The sequence below is a fragment of the Podarcis cretensis genome (genome assembly GCF_951804945.1).
Source record: "Podarcis cretensis genome assembly, chromosome: 1".
In the NCBI taxonomy this organism is placed as follows: domain Eukaryota; kingdom Metazoa; phylum Chordata; class Lepidosauria; order Squamata; family Lacertidae; genus Podarcis; species Podarcis cretensis.
The window spans coordinates 48,096,647-48,118,170 of NC_137170.1; the positions used below are offsets into that span (position 1 = coordinate 48,096,647).

Here is a 21,524-nt window from a genome sequence, read left to right on the forward strand (position 1 = left end):
AGATTGATGTTCTGTCTTGTCTTTATCTGTTTAGATTGTTGGAATGCTGACCCTCATTCAAGGCCCTCCTTTGCCAATATTTTAAACCATCTAACCAACATAGAGGAGTCTGGTTTCTTTGAAATGCCAAAGGACTCATTCCATTCCTTGCAAGAAGATTGGAAAATTGAGATCCAGGAGATGTTTGACCAACTCAGGGCCAAAGAAAAGGTAAATGGTGCTGGATATTGATTTTATACTAATGTTGTTATTGTATTTTATATTAATTAAGTGATTTTATTTAATCAGAGCTGATCTTGCAATGCTGGTAAAAATAATGCATCTTGGGTCAGTGGTTTGCATGAATGTATACTCACAGTCTAAATTTGTCAAGCAGAAACTGCCAATATTCACATCTTTTGGAAATGTCCAGTGAATATTCAATTTTCAAAGCAAATTCTTGTTAAAATTAAGGATATTATCAAATATGAGATATTGTGTAACACTATGTTCTGTTTGGCTACATGAAAGATCTAATTCTACCTGAAGACTGAGCACTTGTCAAAAGAACATAGGAAGGTTGTAAAAAAGGTGATTCCTCCAGATTTCTTCCTCAGTCTGCTGGTAGAAGTGGAATACTGAAGTAGACATGCATAATCCAGTAGTACTATATTTAAAGTCTGATCAATATAATGACTTTTATTTTAAAAAATAAATTAGACTTATTATTCAGATGATATGTATACACAACTAAACCACTGTCAGAAGCTGCAGCACATTGATTACCATTTCTCTGCAGTGCTTGACAGCACAGTGATGAGGACCTGTGAGTCCAGTTAGGCTCACCAGGCCTTCCCATTTATCCCTGGGAAATGAAACATGGAGAAGTTAAAGATGTGGGTGGACCAAGAAGGAGTTTGCAGACACCACCAATCAGCTGATCAGTGGCACCTGCAAAGCGTTGTGTATTGTGTGCTACGTGTGTCTTTGCAAGTCGCAGCATTTGACTGTTAATAATAATAATAATAATAATAATTTTTATTTATACCCTGCCCTCCCTAGCCAAGGCCAGGCTCAGGGCGGCTAAGAAGCAATAATAAAAACAAGTTGAATGAATACAACTTAAAAACAAGATTAAAATACAACATTAAAATACTGAAACATTAAAATGCAGCCTCATCACAGGAGGAGAAAGGAAAAAGAAAGAGGGGGAGGGAATCAAATTGGCTCCAAGCCAAAGGCCAGGCGGAAGAACTCTGTCTTACAGGCCCTGAGAAAAGAAATCAGATCCTGCAGGGCCCTGGTCTCATGAGGCAGAGCGTTCCACCAGGCTGGAGCCAGTGTTGAAAAGGCCCTGGTTCTGGTTGAAGCTAATATAACTTCCTTAGGGCCTGGGACAACTAGGGTGTTGCTATTTATGGACCTTAAGGTCCTCCGTGGGGCAGACCAGGAGAGGTGGTCCCATAGGTATGAGGTTCCTAGGCCGTGAAGGGATTTAAAGGTCAAAACCAGCACCTTAAATCTGACCCTGTACTCCACCGGGAGCCAGTGCAGCTGGAAAAGCACTGGGTGAATATGCTCCCATGGCAGAGACCCCGTGAAGAGCCTCGCTGCAGCATTCTGCACCCGCTGGAGTTCTGGGACAGCTTCAAGGGCAGCCCTGCATAGAGCAAATTACAGTAGTCAAGCCTGACAGTCGTATGGATCACTGTGGCCAGGTCAGGGTGGGAAAGTTAAGGGACCAACTGCTTGATGCGGCGAAGGTGGAAAAATGTCGCCTTGGCTGTTGCTGTAACCTGCGCCCCCATGGAAAGGGGGGCATCAAGGATTACACCCAAACTCTTAACGGAAGGCAATGGCACTAATTGGGCTCCCGTAAGAGAAGGGAGTTGGCCCCTCATCCCCATGCCATCCCGACCCAGCCATAGGACCTCTGTCTTCGAAGGATTTAGTTTCAGTTGGCTCCCACGAAACCATCCAGCCACAGCTTCCAAGCATCTGATCAGTGTGTCCCGGGCCGAGTCGGTGTGGCCATCCACCAGCAGATAGAGCTGATGGTGGTTCCTGCAGAGAGCTGTGCACCACACAGCTGATTATCAGGGCTTCAAAGTGCTGTGCACCACACAAGAGGAAAACAGGTCACGTCATGTCATGGTGACACCAGGTGGTTGATAAATCCAGCCAGATGCATTTCCTCACCTCTGGTGTAAACCTTTTCCAGTGTTTTCATTCATAGGCCTTAGAACTAAAGATTACCAATCATAATTGCTGCCATTTTTCAGTGGGCAACTGAGATAATATATGATACTTCTAATCTGGAATATTGCCTTGTTTCCTTGCAGGAACTGCGGACATGGGAAGAAGAATTAACCAGAGCCGCTGTTGAACAAAAGAACCATGAGGAGTTTCTGCGGCGACGGGAGCAGGAGCTGGCAGAGCGGGAGATTGACATATTGGAACGGGAACTCAACATAATTATCCACCAACTGTGTCAGGAGAAGCCGCGTGTGAAAAAACGTATGGGCAAGTTCAGGAAAAACCGGCTCAAGTTGAAAGATGGCAATCGCATCAGTCTCCCTTCTGGTATGTCCCAGTATAACAGGGCTAAACAAAGTTCTGTCTTGCACTCATATACCGTATTTTTCCGTCTATAAGACACCTACATGTAAAACACCCCCTATTTTTGGGAAATAGGGAGGAGATATTATCCATGTATAAGATGAGCCCAGATTTTGAACATTATTTTAGAGTAAAAAAGCATAGTCTTATACATGGAAAAGTACAGTAATCGTTTGCTGTAGCTTCCTTCTAGACATGTATATAGAATATGCTCTGTGTGACCTTGGTGACAGTGGTTGAAATATCTAAAAAGGACTACTACAAATACATTTTTAGTATAAGTATCTGACTGGCAAATGTCTCATCACATGGGGTATGTGCAAAGTTAACAAACATTTTTCCACTAAGCCGCCTCTTCCCCATGCTTTTCGTTGTAACTATAATGCATTTTTAAAAATTGTTCATTCTTCACTGTGTACTCTGCAAGAGACCGCTAACATTTTCATCTTACTTTATTATAGTCTTGCAGATTACCTGAAAATGCATTGTGATTTTTCTACAGGCTGCAGTTTAATTGCTTGTTTAATTGTCACCTTCTTGTTTGGGAGCAGGCAGGGTACTGGGCACTGGTTCCTGTGCCTATTATAACTGAGTAGAAAACAGCCATACCTGCCAAAATACTCTTTGCAACTGTTGACAAAGAAAGACATATTGATTATTACCACCTCTTGGGCTTGTGTGAAAAAAGTGCATTCACTAAAAATACATACTGGATCATTTAGTGAAAAATGTACATCTCACTGGGGATTTAAATTTAAATTCATATTACAATGCTGCTAAAATGCTATAGCAGAAAGAAGGAATTCATTTCCTTAGGTGATGTCATAGTGAAGTGACGAATGAGTATATCAGGTCTTGTTTTATTAACAGATTTCCAGCACAAGTTCACTGTGCAGGCTTCTCCAACGATGGATAAAAGGAAAAGTTTGATCAGTAGCTGCTCCAGCCCTCCTGCCAGCCCTACCATCATTCCTAGGCTCAGGGCCATCCAGTGTAAGTAGTTTGCTATAAAATTTGGCCAAGTGCCAATAGGTTATGGTTTCTGTTTAGGACAGGATTCCACAATGCTTCCTGTATAGCGGGGTTGCTAATAATAATAATAATAATACTTTATTGGTCTCAACTCAAAATGACTTTCAGCTAAAAAACAACAACAAATTAACAAAAACCCACATAAGAACATTAAAATAAAATAAAAACCCATTAGATTAATACCTTTTTAAAAATCAAGATCAAAAGTGGCAAACGGCCATCTTTTCCACAGTAAGGATACCCGCTCCCCTCCCCTGTAGTCTATTTTCATTATATGGGCAGTCAGTATGGTACTGATCAGTGCTGGGTAAGAACATAGGGTGAAGAATAAAATCTATGGGCGTCTGATTATTTGCTTGCAGTAATACAAAATAATGGCATAAATGCATGCTCATGTTTTTCTGTCCTATTGTCCCCCTCCCAGTAACTCCCAGTGAAAGCTGCAAAACATGGGGGCGCAACTCTGTATGCCAGAAGGAAGAGGAAGGAGAAGAAGAAGAAAAAAGAGGCCAGAAGAAGAAAGGTCGCACGTGGGGCCCAAGTTCTCTTTGTCATAAGGAGCTAACAGCAGGCGAGGATGGGTGAGAAGCGTAATCTTAGCTGCCACTGTGCCATAAAGCCTCAGTCCAGCTTCCGTTTTTCTCCACAAACCTGCCATACTTTAGCTGGTATAATTGTTTCCAAAGCAGTTTACATTCATTGCAGTTTACATTCATGTTATTTATTCCAATAATAAATTATACATTTAATAAATAGTAATATGCCCTTTTAAAATGTGTTGGGAGGTATTGGATTGTTTTTGTTTTTGTTTTGATTATGTATTTTGTGTTTTTATATTGTTATTTTACCTCGTGAATCGTCCTGAGACCTGCAGGTATAGGGTGGTATATAAATTTAATAAATAATAATATTTATACTTCACTGCAGATAGCAAAAAGAGAGAGAAAGAAAAAAGGTTCACATCACTGCCTACTTGTTAAAATTAAAACAGAACATTCTTGAGTGTTAATACTTGAAACTTTCCCCACTCAAACCTGAAACAAAAAAATGTCCCCTTAAATACTATAACAATATGGTCTCATGGGGATCTGTGTGGAGGTTATTCCACAAAGGTACAACTATCTCAGAGAAGGTCTTGGCATTCTTTGCTCTCAATTTTAACAATGTAATCTGATGGTGTTTGAAGCATCATTTCTTTAGTTGATCATTAACACACGGGGAGAGGATTGCCTCCTATTTTTTTAGATTAGAGGCATAAAAAATACAAAATCAGCTATCTCATCTGCAAGAGATTCATGTTCAAAATCCCATCTCCTCTTAGCCAGTCTGATTTTTCAGTAACATCTCTGCTACTTCAAAGATTGTTCTGTAATCTTAGTATTTCCATGCTCCCTTGCCCACCCCATTTAATCAGAATTATGTTTATTACTCAGTTTCTAGGTATAGAAATGCCTTTCTTTCCTGTCCTGTAGTCTGGCACTTAGGTGAATGCAGACAGAGAGAATTTGGCTAAAGTCACTGGCGCAAGCTATAAATTATTCTTTCATTGTCATAGGGTTGGCCATCTGGTCATTTGACCAGCCAAATAATGGCAGTTGTCTATTTGACAGCAATCAAATATTCCATGAAGCCAAAAACAGTGTGTACATGGCAGCTTACTTTCAAAACAAGGTTCAACGAATCTTGGCTTGCTTTGGTAACTAGCCAAAATTTTCACCATGACCCTCCTGCTGTCCTTCGGAAGAAAATAGACAGACTTTTGGCATTTTCCTGAAATGAGAAAGGCAGAAGTCGTTTCTGTTAATTGGCTGGGAGAGAATTGGGCATCTAATTGTCCTGAAAAAAACCACAAAAAACCCAAGCAGAACATCCAGCTCTTCTTGAGTGCTTTGGCCATCTTTGCAATATCGGTCCTATTAATACAGTAATATCATTTTTGATTTGGACAAACCTATTTCTCTTAGGAGACAAAGGGGCACACATTTCAATTGAGTTTTGTGTTACATTTCTCATACTTCGGATTGCATTATGTAATAAAGTATACATGAGTCAAGATCCTAAATCTATTGATACAAATGGCTGTTGTGGTAGGTAGGAATTATGGAAGAATCATATTGGGTGGATTCAGCCCTGTTCAACAAACAGAAGGACTCCTTCAGTCTGTGCAATTGACTTATATCTAGTGGAGGCTCCTCGGGCAGTGGATTCTCCCAAATTACTGTTTTGTGGTTTATCAGCCTGTAACGTTTGCAACCAGTTTGTAGGATTACCTTGAGGAGGGAAGATGATGGAGGAATATTTTATGATTCAGACTCATTTGCTCAGAATAAAGCAGCCAAACTTCATCTTTAAGCCTTCTGTTGGCAAAATTGTGATTACTACAAGGACCCTCAGGAGCACTGTATCGCTGCAAAAAGTGACAGTTGTTAATGTAATCAGTTCTCTATATCTTTTGGGCTATCCTCCCAAAAGCTGTTCGCATCCTTCATAAATATGTAAGTGAAATCTAGAAGATGCTTATTGCTGAATTGGATACACAGCTGGTATATGTGGTCAGAAAATGGGGGATGTGGATGAAACAGGTTCTGCAAGTAAAACTCCCATCAAATTTGAGAGATGGCTCACATGCTTTCCTTTTGGATTGTGGTGTTAAGTAGCAGTCACTAGCAGTAGTGTGGATTATTCTTTGAGTTTTACTTAAGAACAGGATTTTTCAAGTTTCAGGCTAGTCGGTCTTTCCAACCAAGAATTACTTGGTTTCTTATGTCAGGCATCAAAACCAAAGTCTCTCCACATAACCATGTCAAGTGTTCTATAATTACATTTTAGACGTTCAGATTTTTCAGTGCAATAGTGCAGTATTCCTTCTTCATGTAATGTAGGGTTGACATATTTTAAAAAGAGAAAATCCGGACACAAAAGTTGTTGAGTCCCCCCCCCCCCCAAAAAAAACAGTTTTCCTGCTATTTAAGGAAATTCACCAAAATCAACACTTCGGAAATGACTTGTCATACGTCTGGATTTTCCGGACATTGCAGCATTTTCTGCCCAGACACTGTTTCCAACAGCCAAATTCTGGCTATGTTTGGGAAATTCTAGACGTATGTCAATCCTAATGTAAACAGAGGGAGGGGTCTTTAGACAATAAAGTCTTCAAAGATTTTTGGGCTATGCTCCCTAAATAAGAAATAATGAACACTCACAGCACAAAAATTGGATTTTATGGGTTCTTTAAACCTGGCGAGAGCTGTGATAGTTCAGAAGTCCTGCTATCAATGGTCTGAAAGGAGCATCTCTTTGAAAGAAATAGAGCAGACCAACAACATGCTATTCTGTCTGTGGAAGAAGCACTATGGTGCCGGAAGACCATGTGGGAAGGTGATGAGCAGGCAGGGAGAGATTCCTTTAAAGAGTGCAGCAATGATGGAATTGGCAGGAAGGGCACTGTTGCCACATATTCGCTTGCCAGAAATCCCGGTGGGCAGTGAATCGGGCAGAAATTTATTTTTATATACTTTTGAATTTATACTTGACCCCACTGCTCAAATAGGCCCTCATTTTCAGTATGTCTCAGAGTAAGTCCTATTCCAGGGAACTATGTACAATCTACTTTATTGTAAATTAATTACTGTGCTATGTAGGGAAGAGACTGAATTGTTTTTAGCACCCTCTAGTGACCACCTTGGTTTTTTTACAACCCAGGAAAATAGAATACTTTTTCCAGAATAAGGAAAAAAAAATTTTTTTTAACTCACAGGTTTTGTTCCTCAGCTAAGGCTTGCCAAAGAATTGTCGTCCTCTGTTTTCATTTATGAAGGAAGCAATATTTGCTCTGCCATGCTACAAAGGACAACCCAGAATATTGTGTAACTCTCAAGACCAAGATGAAGCCTACACTTTGTCTCTATATATGAGAGGGGTTTTTGCCTGTAGTAGGCAAAACCAAGAAATGCAACGTAAACCTTCTAACTGAGTGGAGGATAAGAATACAACCTTCTCCCAAATTACATACTTTACCTTGGCTCTTCTTATTTTTGAAGTGAGCATGCTAACTTCACTTTTGTATGTGTCGCCTGCTTAGTGATGTTTATCTAGGTACTTAAATTGGGGTCCTCCTTATATAATGCTCTGAATGTAAGGCTTATGTTGCAGTTCAAATGCTAAACATACACAGATTTAGCCCTATGAACTGCCTAGATAAGAAACCAGCTGTGAATCATATCAAAGGTTTTCTGAGCTGTTCAGAGAAAAAGCAGAGTATAAATGAGATGATAAATAACATTGCAAGTATCCTTTCCCTATAATTTTATATCTCTAAGGATGAATGAAACATAGAAGAGAATAGTGCACTTGCAAAGGCAAATTCATAAAATATAATTTTTATTGCAAATATGCAATACATGAACTTCTTCTGTTGGGTTGATTCCTTCAGTAATAGGTTGGTCTGCAAAGAAAATAAGATTTTGAGTATATGGTTATAAATAAAACTGGCATAAATTCACTGGAATTTTCTGGGCTTATCTCACAGGCTCATTGTGAGGGTACAATATGCTAAAGCAGAGCTTTCCGAACTTTTCATGTTGGTGACACACTTTTTAGACATGCATCTTTTTGTGACATACTAATTCAGTTTTACTAGCAAACCAGAGGTTAAACTAACCCCTTTCCAGCCCTGGGAGGAGCGTGGGGAGCATTCGCACCACACACCTACACACTGCAGCCAACACACTAATGTGTTGCAACACACAGTTTGGAAAGCTGTGGGCTAAAAGGCATGTTCTAACCTGACCCTAGGCCTTACTGGTGTGATGGAAAATGCATCAAAGGGTAACCATATACTCGGGGGGGGGGGGTAAGGTTACCCTGGTAACCTTAAGACTGGACTGCCTCCATACATTTTAAACAAGCTTTTATAGGCTTGACCTCACTTGGTATAGAATATGATTGTTAAGTTTCTAACTAGGATCTGCTAGAAGAGCTGGCAAGATATGCTGTATAGACAGTTGATTGATGGTCTGCTCCCAGGCACATTTCAAAGTGCTGATGGTTATACGCAAAGCCCTAAATGACTTGAGGCTTGGCTCTCGGAAGTCCCCCTCAAGAGTCCCATTACCATCTGCAGTTAGGAGGGTGGTGACAAAATGCTACATTTTGGAAAGATGCTAGAAAAGCTAGTGTGATGTATGCTGTGTCTTTTTGAGTCCAGGCAAATTTTTTTTTAACATCCACATATTCTTGCATGCATAATAATTATCTTTGTTTTATATGGGTTATTGAATGTGATGCTGCTGTTTTTCTGTATTTTTATATATTACTGAATTTGGTTTTTTTAACTATATGTCACCATGGGAGCTTATTTTTCTAAATAAACTAATATTTGTGATAGATTAGAATAGTTAAGAAAATGGTCATAAAAACAGACAGAGGAAATAAAGTATCTGCATTTAAATGTCTCTTCTCTTCTCTTTACTTTAGTCTAAAGTGTTTGGATGGATCCAAACAGTGGTCATCTAGTGCGCCAAATCTAGGAAAAGTTCAGAGAACACCAGTCATTTTCCCAGGATTTACAAGTCTAACAGAGATGGGTAAGTACCTGTTAAATGAATTTCTTAAATGCACTGTATTCAGTCTCATGTTTGTTTCTGTCCACCAACACTTACCTCTTACAAAAAAGCAAACCTCGGAATCTGCTTCTGTAGTCTTAAATTTCAAGACTTGCACCTATTTTTTTTAAAAAGATGTACAGTATCATGAAAGTTTTGTTCACACCATTGGCCTGGTTGGGACCAAATGCAATTCCGCTTCTCCCCTCCCAGATTTATCAGGTCACTTCAGAAACTGGGAACACTCAGATAAAGATGTCCAACAATTATCTTAATGCATAGTCAAGTACATGTGGGGAAAGGCTACCTGAGTCCAAAGCCATTTATGGCTTTTAAGTACATGGTTATTTAAAACAATAAGAAACTATACAGTAAGCCACATAGTCAGCACAACACACTATTAAAATAGTGATTAAATGGCAAAATAAAAACTTAAATTCCAGTGTTATAAAATGTGATTTCTCAGACAGTTCCCTGGGTAGATTTGTGTGCTGTCATTCACCTTCAGGTGTTTTCTCCTTGATATATATGATCCATTGAAGTGGTGGACTATTTTGAGAGAAGTTGCTATGTGTGTGTGTGTACACACACCCTCTCACACAAACCATGCATGATTTTTATATTGGAGAGTTCCTTTTTCCTCCCTCTGTTCTGTTTGCGTTGCTTCAGCGGCTAGGCTGAAGGGAGCTGTCCTTAGAAATATGTGTGGCTGCTTTGAGCAACAAGTGGCTCATTTCTGTTTTAGCTGTGCATTATTTCAAATCTCAACTCCTTTTAGTGAGGATCATCTGAACTTATATTGCTTTTATATTGAAATTGGAATCCAATAAACTGTATGTGGCATGTACATTTGACAGCTGCCATCATTTGAAAGGGGCGAAGTTTCCATATTCTTCGTTCAAAATGCAAACATGTTTTTCCATGGTAGCAGTGTGTTTCTATTTTTACACACAAGATGAAGCATAACCATTCTTATTCATAGTTAAAATGTCATGGCCCCACTCTTTTGTGTGTGTGTCTGTATCTCTTTTGCAGAGAATGAAGACAGTGATTCTTTGAAAAACGGAGAGACCAAGATGCAGCAATCACCTGGGTCTAACCAATCATACCTCTGCATCCCATTTCAGAGAAGTGAGGACTGGGATGGCCAGTCCAGTGATGCTAATGAGGAAACCACTCCTATGAACTCTACCACAAGCACCCCTCAGCTCACCCCCACTAACAGCCTGAAACGTGGAGGTTCCCAGCACAAACGATGCGAGCTTGCCTTTCTGGGCTGTGGGGCTGTCTTAGCTGCTGCTGGCCTGGGCTTTGATCTTTTGGAGGCTGGCAAGTGCCAGCTGCTAAGCCAGGATGAGCTGGATGCCCCCAAGGAAGAGAAGAAGAAACGTGATAGTATTTTCCAGCGGGCTGGACGTTTCCGTCGGAGCACCAGCCCACCTTCAAGGAAGCTCTTCAAAAAAGAGGAGCCCACATTGTTGCTGGGCGAGCCATCCAACTCCCTGACCCTTCTCTCTTTGTCTTCCATTTCTGAATGTAACTCAACCCGTTCCCTGTTACGCTCAGACAGTGATGAGATTGTGGTGTATGAGATGCCAGTCAGCCCCGTGACATTGAAGGCTCCCTTGCCAGTAGTTAGTAACCCACTAGTTAATATCTGTGTTGAAAGGTTCAAGCGAGATCCCAACCAGTCCTTGACTCCCACACATATGACTATCTCTTCTGAAGCCCGGCAAAGGGGGCACAGACGGACTCCCTCTGATGGTGCCATAAATGTGACTGGTCCACTTGCCAATGGATCCCCTTCCAGGAATTCTTCTGCAGCAGCATTAGGATCAGGTACGTTATTCTTTTCCATCCTTGTACTCCAGAAAGTGAATGCTCTTGCCATTGCACTTCCTGCAGATGTTGCCTCTCAGGTAAGATTGAAGGAAGGCAATAGCTGAAGGAAACGAGAGGCACTATGTATAATTTTTTACTTCTGTATTTTGAGGGTCTCAAACCCTCAGTGAGTTAGGGATTTCCCCTGCATGCGAATACAGGCTCTGTGGACTGAGTGGATGAGACCAATAGTGGATTCAGCAGTCAAGAGGGCGGTTTCTGCACATGATGTAGAGGGAAGTGAGGGGTAGGTGGGGCTCATCAACCTGGGAAAGTAGCCAATCTAGAAGAAGGAAAACTCTGATCCTGAACCTCTGCAGCCTTGTGCCTTAGCCACAAGACTAATGAGTAAACTCTACACAATTCTGGATTGGAGTCCCTAAGATGGTTGGAAAGTGCCTTGTATGCCTCCTTCTGGCAACTCCTGCAGCCAAGCTGGTGCCAAATGTGTTGCTCTGCTTTCCTTTGGACCACCTCAGGGAGGCTCTGAGTGGAGTCTTGTCATCTGGGCAGCCCAGGACCTCCAAACACACTGTCCAGGCTTGCACTCTGGGGAGGTCACTTTGGTGCTGCTAACACAGTGGTTTGACTTCACCCCCAGAGGCGCAGTCCATTGTCTCTCGAGACAGACAGATGCTTACAACAACAGAGGATGGAGGTGTCCCCCATGTATAGGTAGGGTGGACAGTAGAGACGAATCCCCCAAACACTGGAGTAATGAAGGCTGCTTTTGTGTGGTCTTTAGTCATCTTTCCTCATACTTTGCAGCCTTCTGTGTGGCTGCTAGTTCCAGCTTCCCCTCCTCCTCTATTTCCCTTAATATGGTTTCCCTCCTTAAACACATTTTTCCCATGCCACACAAATTGTACGTATCCAGGTTCTCCTCAAGTGTTTTCTTCCTCTCAAGAATTCTTGCCACCCTAATGATTGCTTCCTTCTCTTCCTCAAACCCAGTTCCTCTCCCATTTTAAAAATGTCTTTAATTAACCCCATCTGGTGCATGTAATAACATCAGATTTGGCATTGGAAGCGATTCAGAGTCTCTCACCATAATTGTTTGAATGTGCTTAAATTTCATGCCAGTAGGAATTTCTGCTTCTTGATTTATTGTCTTATCTTATTGATAAATGACAAGTCACTGAACATCCCCTCTGCTGTATTTCAAAAGAAATACTACTTTGGGTAGAACAGCACTGCTGCAACATAAAATCCTAATCTATTCCCTTTACTAACAGTGTAATAGACATTCAATGAGGGATTTATTTTCAACACAGGCTTGGACTATCAAAGCAAAAGAATCCAATATAGGCATTTCTTCCCTAAACTGAATATTAGCTATTGTCATAAGAAACCTTTTAGACACAGGGTCTGGCAGATTATAAAATATAATTTCTAAAGCAAAGTAAATACTCTTACATTGTTGAGAAAGCCTGTAGCCATATAAATTATATTGCATCAGTTCCTGTGCCTAATTTCTTTATTTAGCATTCATATACTGATCTGGTTTGGATTTGGCAGCTTACAGTATACAATTAATACAATAAAACACAGTAAGAATGGCAAAATAAAATTACATTTCTTGTCTCATAAGATTACTTTCTGATTCCAGTTATCACCCATAACTAGCAGCTTAAGCATGAAACTTCAGTAACACTCCTAAGAATAACTTGAATGTGACTCTAGTTTGAAGTAAGTTTGGTCTAGATGTGTTAACTGTATTAGGAGTGCTTTGTTCCCTATTTTAATAGGGGAAAATTGAACATTCCTTTTACTTTAAACAGTGAATGGTAGTGTTGGTTAAAGGTGTAACTACAGTTACAGTTTAAGTGAAACTCGCCTTTGCTTCCACCTTTTTAGGCTTTGCAATACAAAGAATCATTTGAATTCTATAAATTAACTGATAAATTTGATTGCAATCCAGACAGTCAAGGAAATAAATCTTTAATCAGTTAACATTAACTTGTCATCTCTTGAGATTAACCATTACTACCACTTCATTCTGCCTTAACATTCTGTTTCAGTGTTGTACAGTTCCAACTATAATAAGCAAACTGATGTGGGTGCAAGATATCTGGTAGAGTGTGACTGTTTTGGGTACACTGACTCAGCCACTTGCACAAGCCCCTCTGGGAAGAATTGTGAAATTTCCTCAGCAAGTAGAAACGGCAGCTTCCCAATACCATCCTTTAAAAATGGAATCTATTCCAATCTGAGTCTTTTCCTTCTCCATTTGCCTTTTTTGAATTGCAAAATTGGTTCTAAAATGGGAGCTTCTGGGCACAAGTTAACACTTCCTAATTATAAAACCTATACCCTCCCCTGAAAATATGTATGTATTACCTAGAGATAGCAATGGTTATGGGGAGAAACTTCAGAACCTTCATCAATTTTCTCTGGCCCTGGGATATGTTTGCCAGTGGTAGACAGAGCTACCTAAGAGCTGTGAACAGTTGGTAAATAAAATGTAATTGTAACATTTCTGTAGTAAAGAAGCAAATTAGCTTCATAAGATTCATGTTTCACTATGAGCATCCAACATATTTTCAATGTTAAGTATGCTGTCCTCTTCCCTGTCTATGGCTGCATCCATACTGCTGGTTGCACTTTGGCACTAAGATGCTGGTGTGGGAAGAAAAATCAAGGAAAAAGGAGGTACAGAGATGCACATTGTGCGTTCACACAACAATCCTTAGACAGTTACATATCTGGACTCTGTCAGCCTTGCTGCCTTGCTACCGCCAACATCTACCATTTTAGCTTGCAGGGATCAGCATGAAGATCATTGCAGCTCCCATGTGGTTTGCATGCATCAGGTGAACTGAATCAATCCTTTGTCTGACATCACCCTTTGTTTACTTAATGAGCCCGGTGTCTCTCTTCATCAGTGTTGTCTAACCAGTTGGTTTCTCTTTCTTCTCTCCCTTCCTCCCCCTTCCTTTCTTGTGTTCACTGTGTTTTTCCCTCTTTTCCTCCTTCTGGTGGGGGAATAGGTGTATTAAAAACTCCCAGTCCAAGTCAGGGTCCAAATGAAGTCCCTCGACTGCCAGACCCCAACCTCATCTTTCCTCCAACCCCCAGGCGCCATAATGCTCAGCAAGACTCCATGCTGGAGAGACCCAAGACCTTGGAATTCCTACCTAGGCCACGCCCTTCAGCTAACAGGCAGCGGGTTGACCCCTGCTGGTTTGTATCCCCCAGTAATGCTAGGGGCGAGTCCTCTGCTAATAGCTCCAGTACTGAAACTCCCAGTAACCTGGACTCCTGCTTTGCCAGCAGTAGCAGCACTGTTGAAGAGAGGCCTGCACTGCTTTCTTTCCGTGTCAGATTGCCTGAAGAGGAGCGGACACTGTTGGACATGGATGTTGAAGGGCAGAGCCAGGACAGCACCGTGCCGCTATGCAGAACTGAACTCAGAACACGCAAACCTGCAGCATATGAACTCAAGCAAGAGTTCTGGTCCTAGCATGAAATCCACAAGGGATTGGTAAGCTCCTTTAGATTCAGTTCTACTTCTTGCACTAAGAATGCACTTTGAAGACAGGTGAAGTAGAGAGATGCTGCTGAGGTCATATCACAGTGCTGTTTCCACTAACAGATATGGTATTGGGGTACCTGGCCTTTTGTAAGTACATGTAGCTAAGCTACACAGAGCTGCTGACTCTTCTTGTGGGGTTTCCTGTGGTCTTCCTTGTATTTTCATTACAGTGTTAAACTGCAACAAGTAATGTGGGCAAGTAAGCCTCCATTCTTGACCGTCAAGAACTCAGATACCCTCTGTTGGTATGGGTTTTGTAATAACCTCAACTCCTACCTTTTAAATGCAATGTTAAGCAGTGTTTATCTACACTGTTACAATGCAATACAATCTACACTGTTATATATATAAAGGTTTAAGTGTGTCTGAACCAGCATTCTTGTTGCATTTGATTGAGCTTTTCTCCCTTGATGTCCCAGAACAAATGTTCACTCATTTTTGGTATGCATACAGTTCCTCCTCCTAGAACTGGCTGCTGGGGGGGTGGGGCGTTCAGGATCTTACCAATGACCCATAGCACCCACCTCTATACTTTTTATGCATCGTGCTGAAAAAAGGTGGAGCCACCTGTTTTTTAGTTTCTGAAAGTAAATGTTAAATAAAAAAGGGATGTCTCAGGTTGCAGTGGTGCAAAAGGATTGGGGCAACGGGGTGGAGCATTGATAGTGGAGAAATAGAGGTGGGACGCTGAGATTTTGGCTCGGACCCATCATACATGAGCATGAAGTTTAATGAGACACAACCAGGAAGTGGTGAAACACAATGATTAATCTTGTAATTTGATATGAAACGTTGCATTCTTTCACAAATTTTAGTAGTACATTGCATGAAAAACTGCCAGTCAGGATATGCCCTTTCCCCCCTGAATCTTACTTCATTTAGGTAAGTAATTTCCAGATTTAATAATCAATTTGTCTCCCCATTGTTGAGCTGACAAATAGCCCACCCCCAATACCATGTACATGGCTATTCCAAAAAGAAAAATCACAGTGAGCATTATAGAGATTCTGGTGGAGAGAAACAGCTTGCACACTTGACCTTAATGACAAGACTTGTGGATACTTGGAAAGCAAATAGAAGTCTCCAGGTCTCAGCAGGAACTGAAGAGCACATGCAATCCCACTGGTCTAGTATCAAATAGTGCTCAGAGCATAACAGAGCTTATTACCCCACCCTCTGCAATCTCCTCCCCCACCATCTCAGATTTCAGGAGGACTACATTATACCTCCAAAGTTCAGCATTTTGTCATGTAAGGCCCCTTCCAGGACCTTTGGTGTGCATGAATTTTGGCAAGCTACTGAGGCTAGCCAAAATCCCTGGACCCCTGCTGCTATCACACTCTTTTATGACTAGATCTATTTCTCCCATCTGGTTTTAAATTATTGTTGCCATATTAAAATAAAGACCTATCTGAAGTTTTGAAAAAGGTGTTTAAAACCTCTCTCATGTAAGTTTCCTTTTTTATTCCTAGGCTGTAATCCCTTTTGCCTATGTTCCTGATATGTCATGAATTGTATCTATAGCAGTTTACTACTTATCTCTGTTGAAAAAGTGGGTATAGATCATTACTAGGAATCAAAAGTGGTCACTCTTAAGGGGTTTTGTGTAAACTTGTAGAAATATTGTCTAGCATCTAAATAATAAAAATCTGAAAATCTGTGCTAGTTCAGGTTTAATTTTGGTTCTGCCACCAGCTTGCTGTATGACATTGGGCAAATCACTTTTGCCATATGTGCCTCAGTTTCTCCATCTGTACCAAGAGCTACCTCATGCAGCAGAAGTGTAGTCTTATTGTGCATGTTGAACCATATCAGTGCACCTTAAATAGAAGTGGGGCTATACAACTTTGTAACTTTATTGAGTTCTATATGCTGAGGAAGCAGTCCCCCTCTGGCAGTTTTAGTGCTATGTAAGTGATCTGCTAGTTCAAGGTGAGTTTGTGCTCTATGCCAGTCCAGATGAGCCAATATAAACTATATTTTCTTGAAGACATGTAGACTGTCTAAATGGCTCACTCCATGAGAGTCAAGTCCTGCTTAGCATTTAACTTACTGCAGTTATAAGCACCTGCAAGTCAAGGGTGGTTCATTCCTAACTCTGGTACTGGTAATTTGAAGTCAGCAACTTTCCTTATTCTAGATTGCATCCATTAAAAAAAATTAGACGAGCCCTGGCAGGGTCTTGAACTCTGAACTTTAGGAAAGGGGTGGGGGAGCCCGTGGGCCCCCAAAATACTGTTGGGCTACAGTTTCCATCACTCCTGACCATTGGCCATGTGGACTGGGGCTGATGGGAGTTGGAGCCCAAGAACATCTGAAAGGCCACAGGTTCCCTGTTCCCACTTCATGGTGATGTTTAGGCACTATACCTTTTTAAAGAATTCAGGCCCATTACTAAAACTGTGTGATTACCATTATGATTTAAATAATCATAGTCCAACAACCTGCAGTGCAGGAATCTTTTGCCCAATGTGGGGCGTGAACCCATGACCCTGGGGTTAAGAGTCTCATGCTCTACCAACTGAGCTATCCCAGCTCTGCAGCTGATGTACATTCTGCATCAAATGCATCAAATGCAGTACACCATTTCTTTAAAGCTGTTGCCTTTTAGGACACCAAATTGTCCTTCAGGAACATCAGTTTCCTAGTATGTAATCTCTATAAGCCCACAGTATGCAAGTTTCCTACTTGTAACTGTCCTTTGCATGGTCCTCTGTGCAATCATACAACACCCCCATTTTCTGCTACAAGAGTTTCTTGCAGTTTCTTCACTACTTCCACAACAGCTGAGTGAAAGGTGCTTGCTCCTCTTCTCCCAAGCTCTTCCTGAGAGGAGAAGGCAGGCATCCTAGGTTGTCAGCCCAAATTCTTGTGGTTCTGGAGGTTTCTGTGCATACCTGGAGATCCCATTTGTATAACTCTGCAGATGACTACTTTAACATTAATAACAATTTAATATCTGTGTTTCTATTTTTGATCAGGGTGCTAAATCCAAAACAACTTTTTAATTTTTTTGGCTTGCAAAATCAGCTTTCTTGAAGAGCTCATGTTTGCCAGCACTTAACTACTTAAGGTGATTTGCTTGGGTCTCCTTTATGGGTCTGGTTTATGTTTTGTTGAAAGGCTGTGTTCATGTGGAGTAATTCCGCATGTAGGATGTTTCTCATAGGCTAGTCCCTGTGATCTTGCATGCCCAGGTGTAGCATACTCTCACGTCTGATGTTTGTGTAGGTGCAATGTGACAAATGTTTTGTAAGGCACCTTGTAGAGAGAGTTTGGTTCTTGATATCTGCTGATTCAGTCTACTGTGCTGAACCCCCCTCAGGGCTTTTGTCCCAATTGCCATGTTCACAAAAGTATCTCTAACGCAGTAGCATTAGAAAGCACTCCCCCAACCCACTCCCCAAATTAATATTACAGTCTGTTTACTACATAAATGCTACTGTGTGCTTTGTTTTGTGATGGTGGTTAAGTGATGTTGGAGCCTGCCTTTTAACTTCGGCTCAGCTGTAAGCTGGCAGTGGGAATGACTGACACCCCCCCCCCAAAAAAAAACCAAGCTTTGTGACACAACCTGTTGCCTCCTACCCTTTGGGGCTTAAAAATGGTAATTAAATGGCATCAGTGACTGGTTTGTTTCACTGTAGCTAACCCATCTACAGGTTACACTTTTGCATAATCTACTGTATCTCTGTTCTTTGTCAATGTGTTATGTGTATACCTTTGATACATTTTTAATTTATGCTAGAGAATAATAACTAAATTAAAATGGAGCTAATTGAAGTTGATAATATATGTTTGCTTTTCTCTTTGCTTCCCCTCCCTGGATGTATGGTGGGGGATGGGAAAGTAAAACAAGGATGCCAAGCAGGCTTGGTTCAATGGCTACAATTATTATTGTATTACAGTGTAATGCTATTCTAGGCCTTGTCTCAAGATTAGAGCACACAAACTTGAATAAAACCGTTATAAACACCAATTGTGTAGTGAGAGCTTTATTTTCTCTTTTTTGCAAATGTTACCTAGAAATGTTGGGCTTTAATGATGTTGTGTGTATGTTATATCCTTGTGCTCGCTTTCTATCATATCCTAACCTGCTTTGTCAATACAGGTAATTTCTGATGAAGAGCACCCTTTGTGTGTTCTCTTCGGTCTTGAACCTGAGTGCCGTGGATTGATTTCAGTCAAGATTATTTCAATCATAGATTCTGAAATAAGTTTTCTCGTTTTGAAAAGCATATATTTCTTGAACAAGCACTGCTTTATCAATTAAAACATACTACTTTACTGCTAAACAGAGGCTTTATACAGCTAGAAGCATAATCAAAAACTTTTTACTGTGCAGCTGATGTGCCTCATACACAGTAGATTGTCCATTTATAGACAAGATACTATATTTCTGTTTGACTGTTTAGCTCTCCATACACATGCAAGGGTACTAAGCAAAATTGATTACTTGAAGGGAAAGGTTGCAGATCTATGCCTATGGAAGTCCCATCGAACCAAGTGGGGCTCGTTTCCAGGTAAATAGTCGCAGGATTTATTTATTTATTTTTCGGATTTGTATCAACTCTCCCTCTAAGGTCAAAGGGCAGACAGCATCAATAGCAACAGAAACAAACTGCAGACAGAATAACAAATATAGTAAGGAGAATCATTTTTCTTTCCATCTTTAAAAGTTTCCTGGTGAGGTAGGCTATATATTTTCTGTTGCCCTAGTGATTTTATTATTATGTGTGTTTAGTAAGCAGCTTTTAGCATTTTAAGTAGAGGCAATGGATAAATATGGCCCACACTGCACTTCAAGTGGCATAGACATGAAATATTGTCTTCATTCCACCTGCTAGCCATTTCTTCTCCCCACCATACAACATGCTTTTCCAGACTTGGTTAGAAGTTTGTTTCTTTCCTTTTTTCTTTCTTTCCATACTCTTTGATGTGATTCATTTTTATTCTGTACTTTTCTTCTCCTTCCACTGCTTCCCATCTCAGAAAACTCCATGCGGCTTAATATTCTCCCCCACTCACCTCAAATTGAATCCAGAACAAATACGGTAGTTTTCTTTTATTAATTCCATGAGACCCAGGCTGCATAATCTCACCAGCATTTGCTAATTTAACCTGTCATCTCTTGGATTAATTTAGAAGAGAAAGGCTGTAATCCTAACCCTACCTACCTATGAATAATCCCTACTGAATTGATTAAGATTTAATCCTAAATAGACATGGTTAGGACAGCAGCCTAAATGTTAATATTTCTTGCCATCTCTTAAATTTAAAAAGTTCACAGTAGCCAGAAGATGGCGCTCACTGCACTGTAGAAACCATTTTATTCTCCTGTGAACCAAGGTGGTCTGAGCACTAACTCATTCTTTTCAGAATCTCCTAGTAGCTCCCCTAATATAATCTGATTAAGGAAGGAAAATTCACACTTCTCCATCTGACACAGCTAATACTAATGAGCAGTGATTCCCCTTCATTTCTAATGAAAATCCGACAGATATAAGCCTCTTTAGAGATGGGAGAATGACACTCACTGTCTTGAAGAAAAGCCGAATTAGTTGGGGTAGGGTTCTACTTTCTGTGCAGTAAAGCCTGCTGAGGAGGTGTACAATTGCAGATTTGGGAGGACTTGCAGTTCTGTCTATTATCTCTGTGAAAATTTACACAACCAGTAAAGCTCCACTGCACAAAAGTAGGGTTCGAAATGTGAACACATGTGTAACAGCAGGCAGTGCTTTAAGAGCCCCTCTCTGTGGGTGAGAGTGAGGGGGTGTCACTTTCAAAAGGGCACCCACCACCTGCAGGTTTTAAATAACTTTGTAAAAAATGAATTATTTCAATTTCTGATAAAATTAATTGATTCATGGGCATTTTTTTTTAGTCTGATGAAAGGCTTTTAGTTTATTCAAAATAGCAACTCTAATAAGCTGTGCATTTGGTGAACTGAAAATAATGAAATTATGTTGGGCAGGAAATGAACTGCAGCACCCACAAAAGCTTGAGGGTAGTTTTTTTTAGTCTGTAAGGTTCCACAATACTTTGTGTTGCTTTTTTTCTGTGACAGATCAACACAGCTGCTCTTCTGAAAATGCTTCCCTTCCCTCTGTCTTTGCAAATGGTGCATTGCATTTAACTGTGAGATAACGTATTCATTCTATAAAATGCAGACTAGTTCTGTCCACTACATTTGTGGGTCAGGAGCAGCTTAGAACAGCAGTCAATTACCAATGAGTTTCTCCTTTCGAGAACCCTAAGTGCTGAGGGTTGGACTTATTGGAAGCAACTGTAGGGGAGCAGATGCCATTTTAAACAGTGTGAGTTGGGATTGTGGAAGTCTTTCTCATTTTAAGACTATTTTTAAAAATATGTTGATGTAGGAGGCAGAAGAGAGAAGCATGGATGAGTGGACTCTGATAACTTGATAAAAATCCACATATTCTCGGGAGAGGGGAAATAAAGCAGTCCTATAAACTGATTTTAAAAGCACTGAAGGGGAAAGAGAATGGATGAACTCAAGATGATGATGAAATTAGTTTTGGAGATCAGGAAGAATGGATTAAGCGTGATGCATGTATCCAGCATGCATGTATCCTGGAATTAAACTGTTCTAACTGTGTGACATAATATGTGGTAAAAACTTACACACGGGAATGAAAATGCCTTGGGGCTGTTGGTGTTGAATTATCCTCAACTGATGCATAGCCATAGAAGCAGACTTCTCCCCCCGCCCCTTAAACTGAAGATGCATTCCACCACATAGTTTGAAGGATCTAAGTTCACCTGAAGGATGGGGTGTAAGTCATTTGACCCAAATTTTGACCTCCTTTACAGTGTTACCTGGGGTTACAGACGCTTCAGGTTACAGACTCTGC

At 40.7% G+C, this 21,524-nt stretch overlaps 1 protein-coding gene and 1 long non-coding RNA gene across 7 annotated transcripts in view; one reads left to right on the forward strand and one right to left on the reverse strand.

The window, feature by feature from the left end:
• The window catches only part of MAP3K9 (mitogen-activated protein kinase kinase kinase 9), a 96,739-nt gene that overhangs the window by 23,049 nt on the left and 52,166 nt on the right, over positions 1-21,524 (forward strand). For 2 of the 6 annotated variants that reach the window (XM_079989931.1, XM_079989933.1), the window contains exons 5-11: positions 35-210; positions 2,322-2,562; positions 3,469-3,591; positions 4,055-4,211; positions 9,106-9,215; positions 10,269-11,072; positions 14,388-14,598. In XM_079989931.1, the coding sequence (XP_079846057.1) occupies positions 35-210; positions 2,322-2,562; positions 3,469-3,591; positions 4,055-4,211; positions 9,106-9,215; positions 10,269-11,072; positions 14,388-14,598 (1,822 nt within the window). Of the gene's footprint in view, positions 1-34; positions 211-2,321; positions 2,563-3,468; positions 3,592-4,054; positions 4,212-9,105; positions 9,216-10,268; positions 11,073-14,104; positions 18,629-21,524 lie in introns of those variants that run through there. The other 4 variants (XM_079989930.1, XM_079989932.1, XM_079989934.1 and 1 more) reach the window with 4 other exon arrangements.
• The window catches only part of LOC307224066, a 28,264-nt gene continuing 9,775 nt past the window's right edge, over positions 3,036-21,524 (reverse strand). The window contains exons 3-5 of the long non-coding RNA XR_013842399.1: positions 7,386-7,470; positions 5,290-5,400; positions 3,036-3,228 (exon numbers count right to left, since the gene is read on the reverse strand). This is a non-coding gene — a long non-coding RNA (uncharacterized lncRNA). The remainder of the gene's footprint in view (positions 3,229-5,289; positions 5,401-7,385; positions 7,471-21,524) is intronic.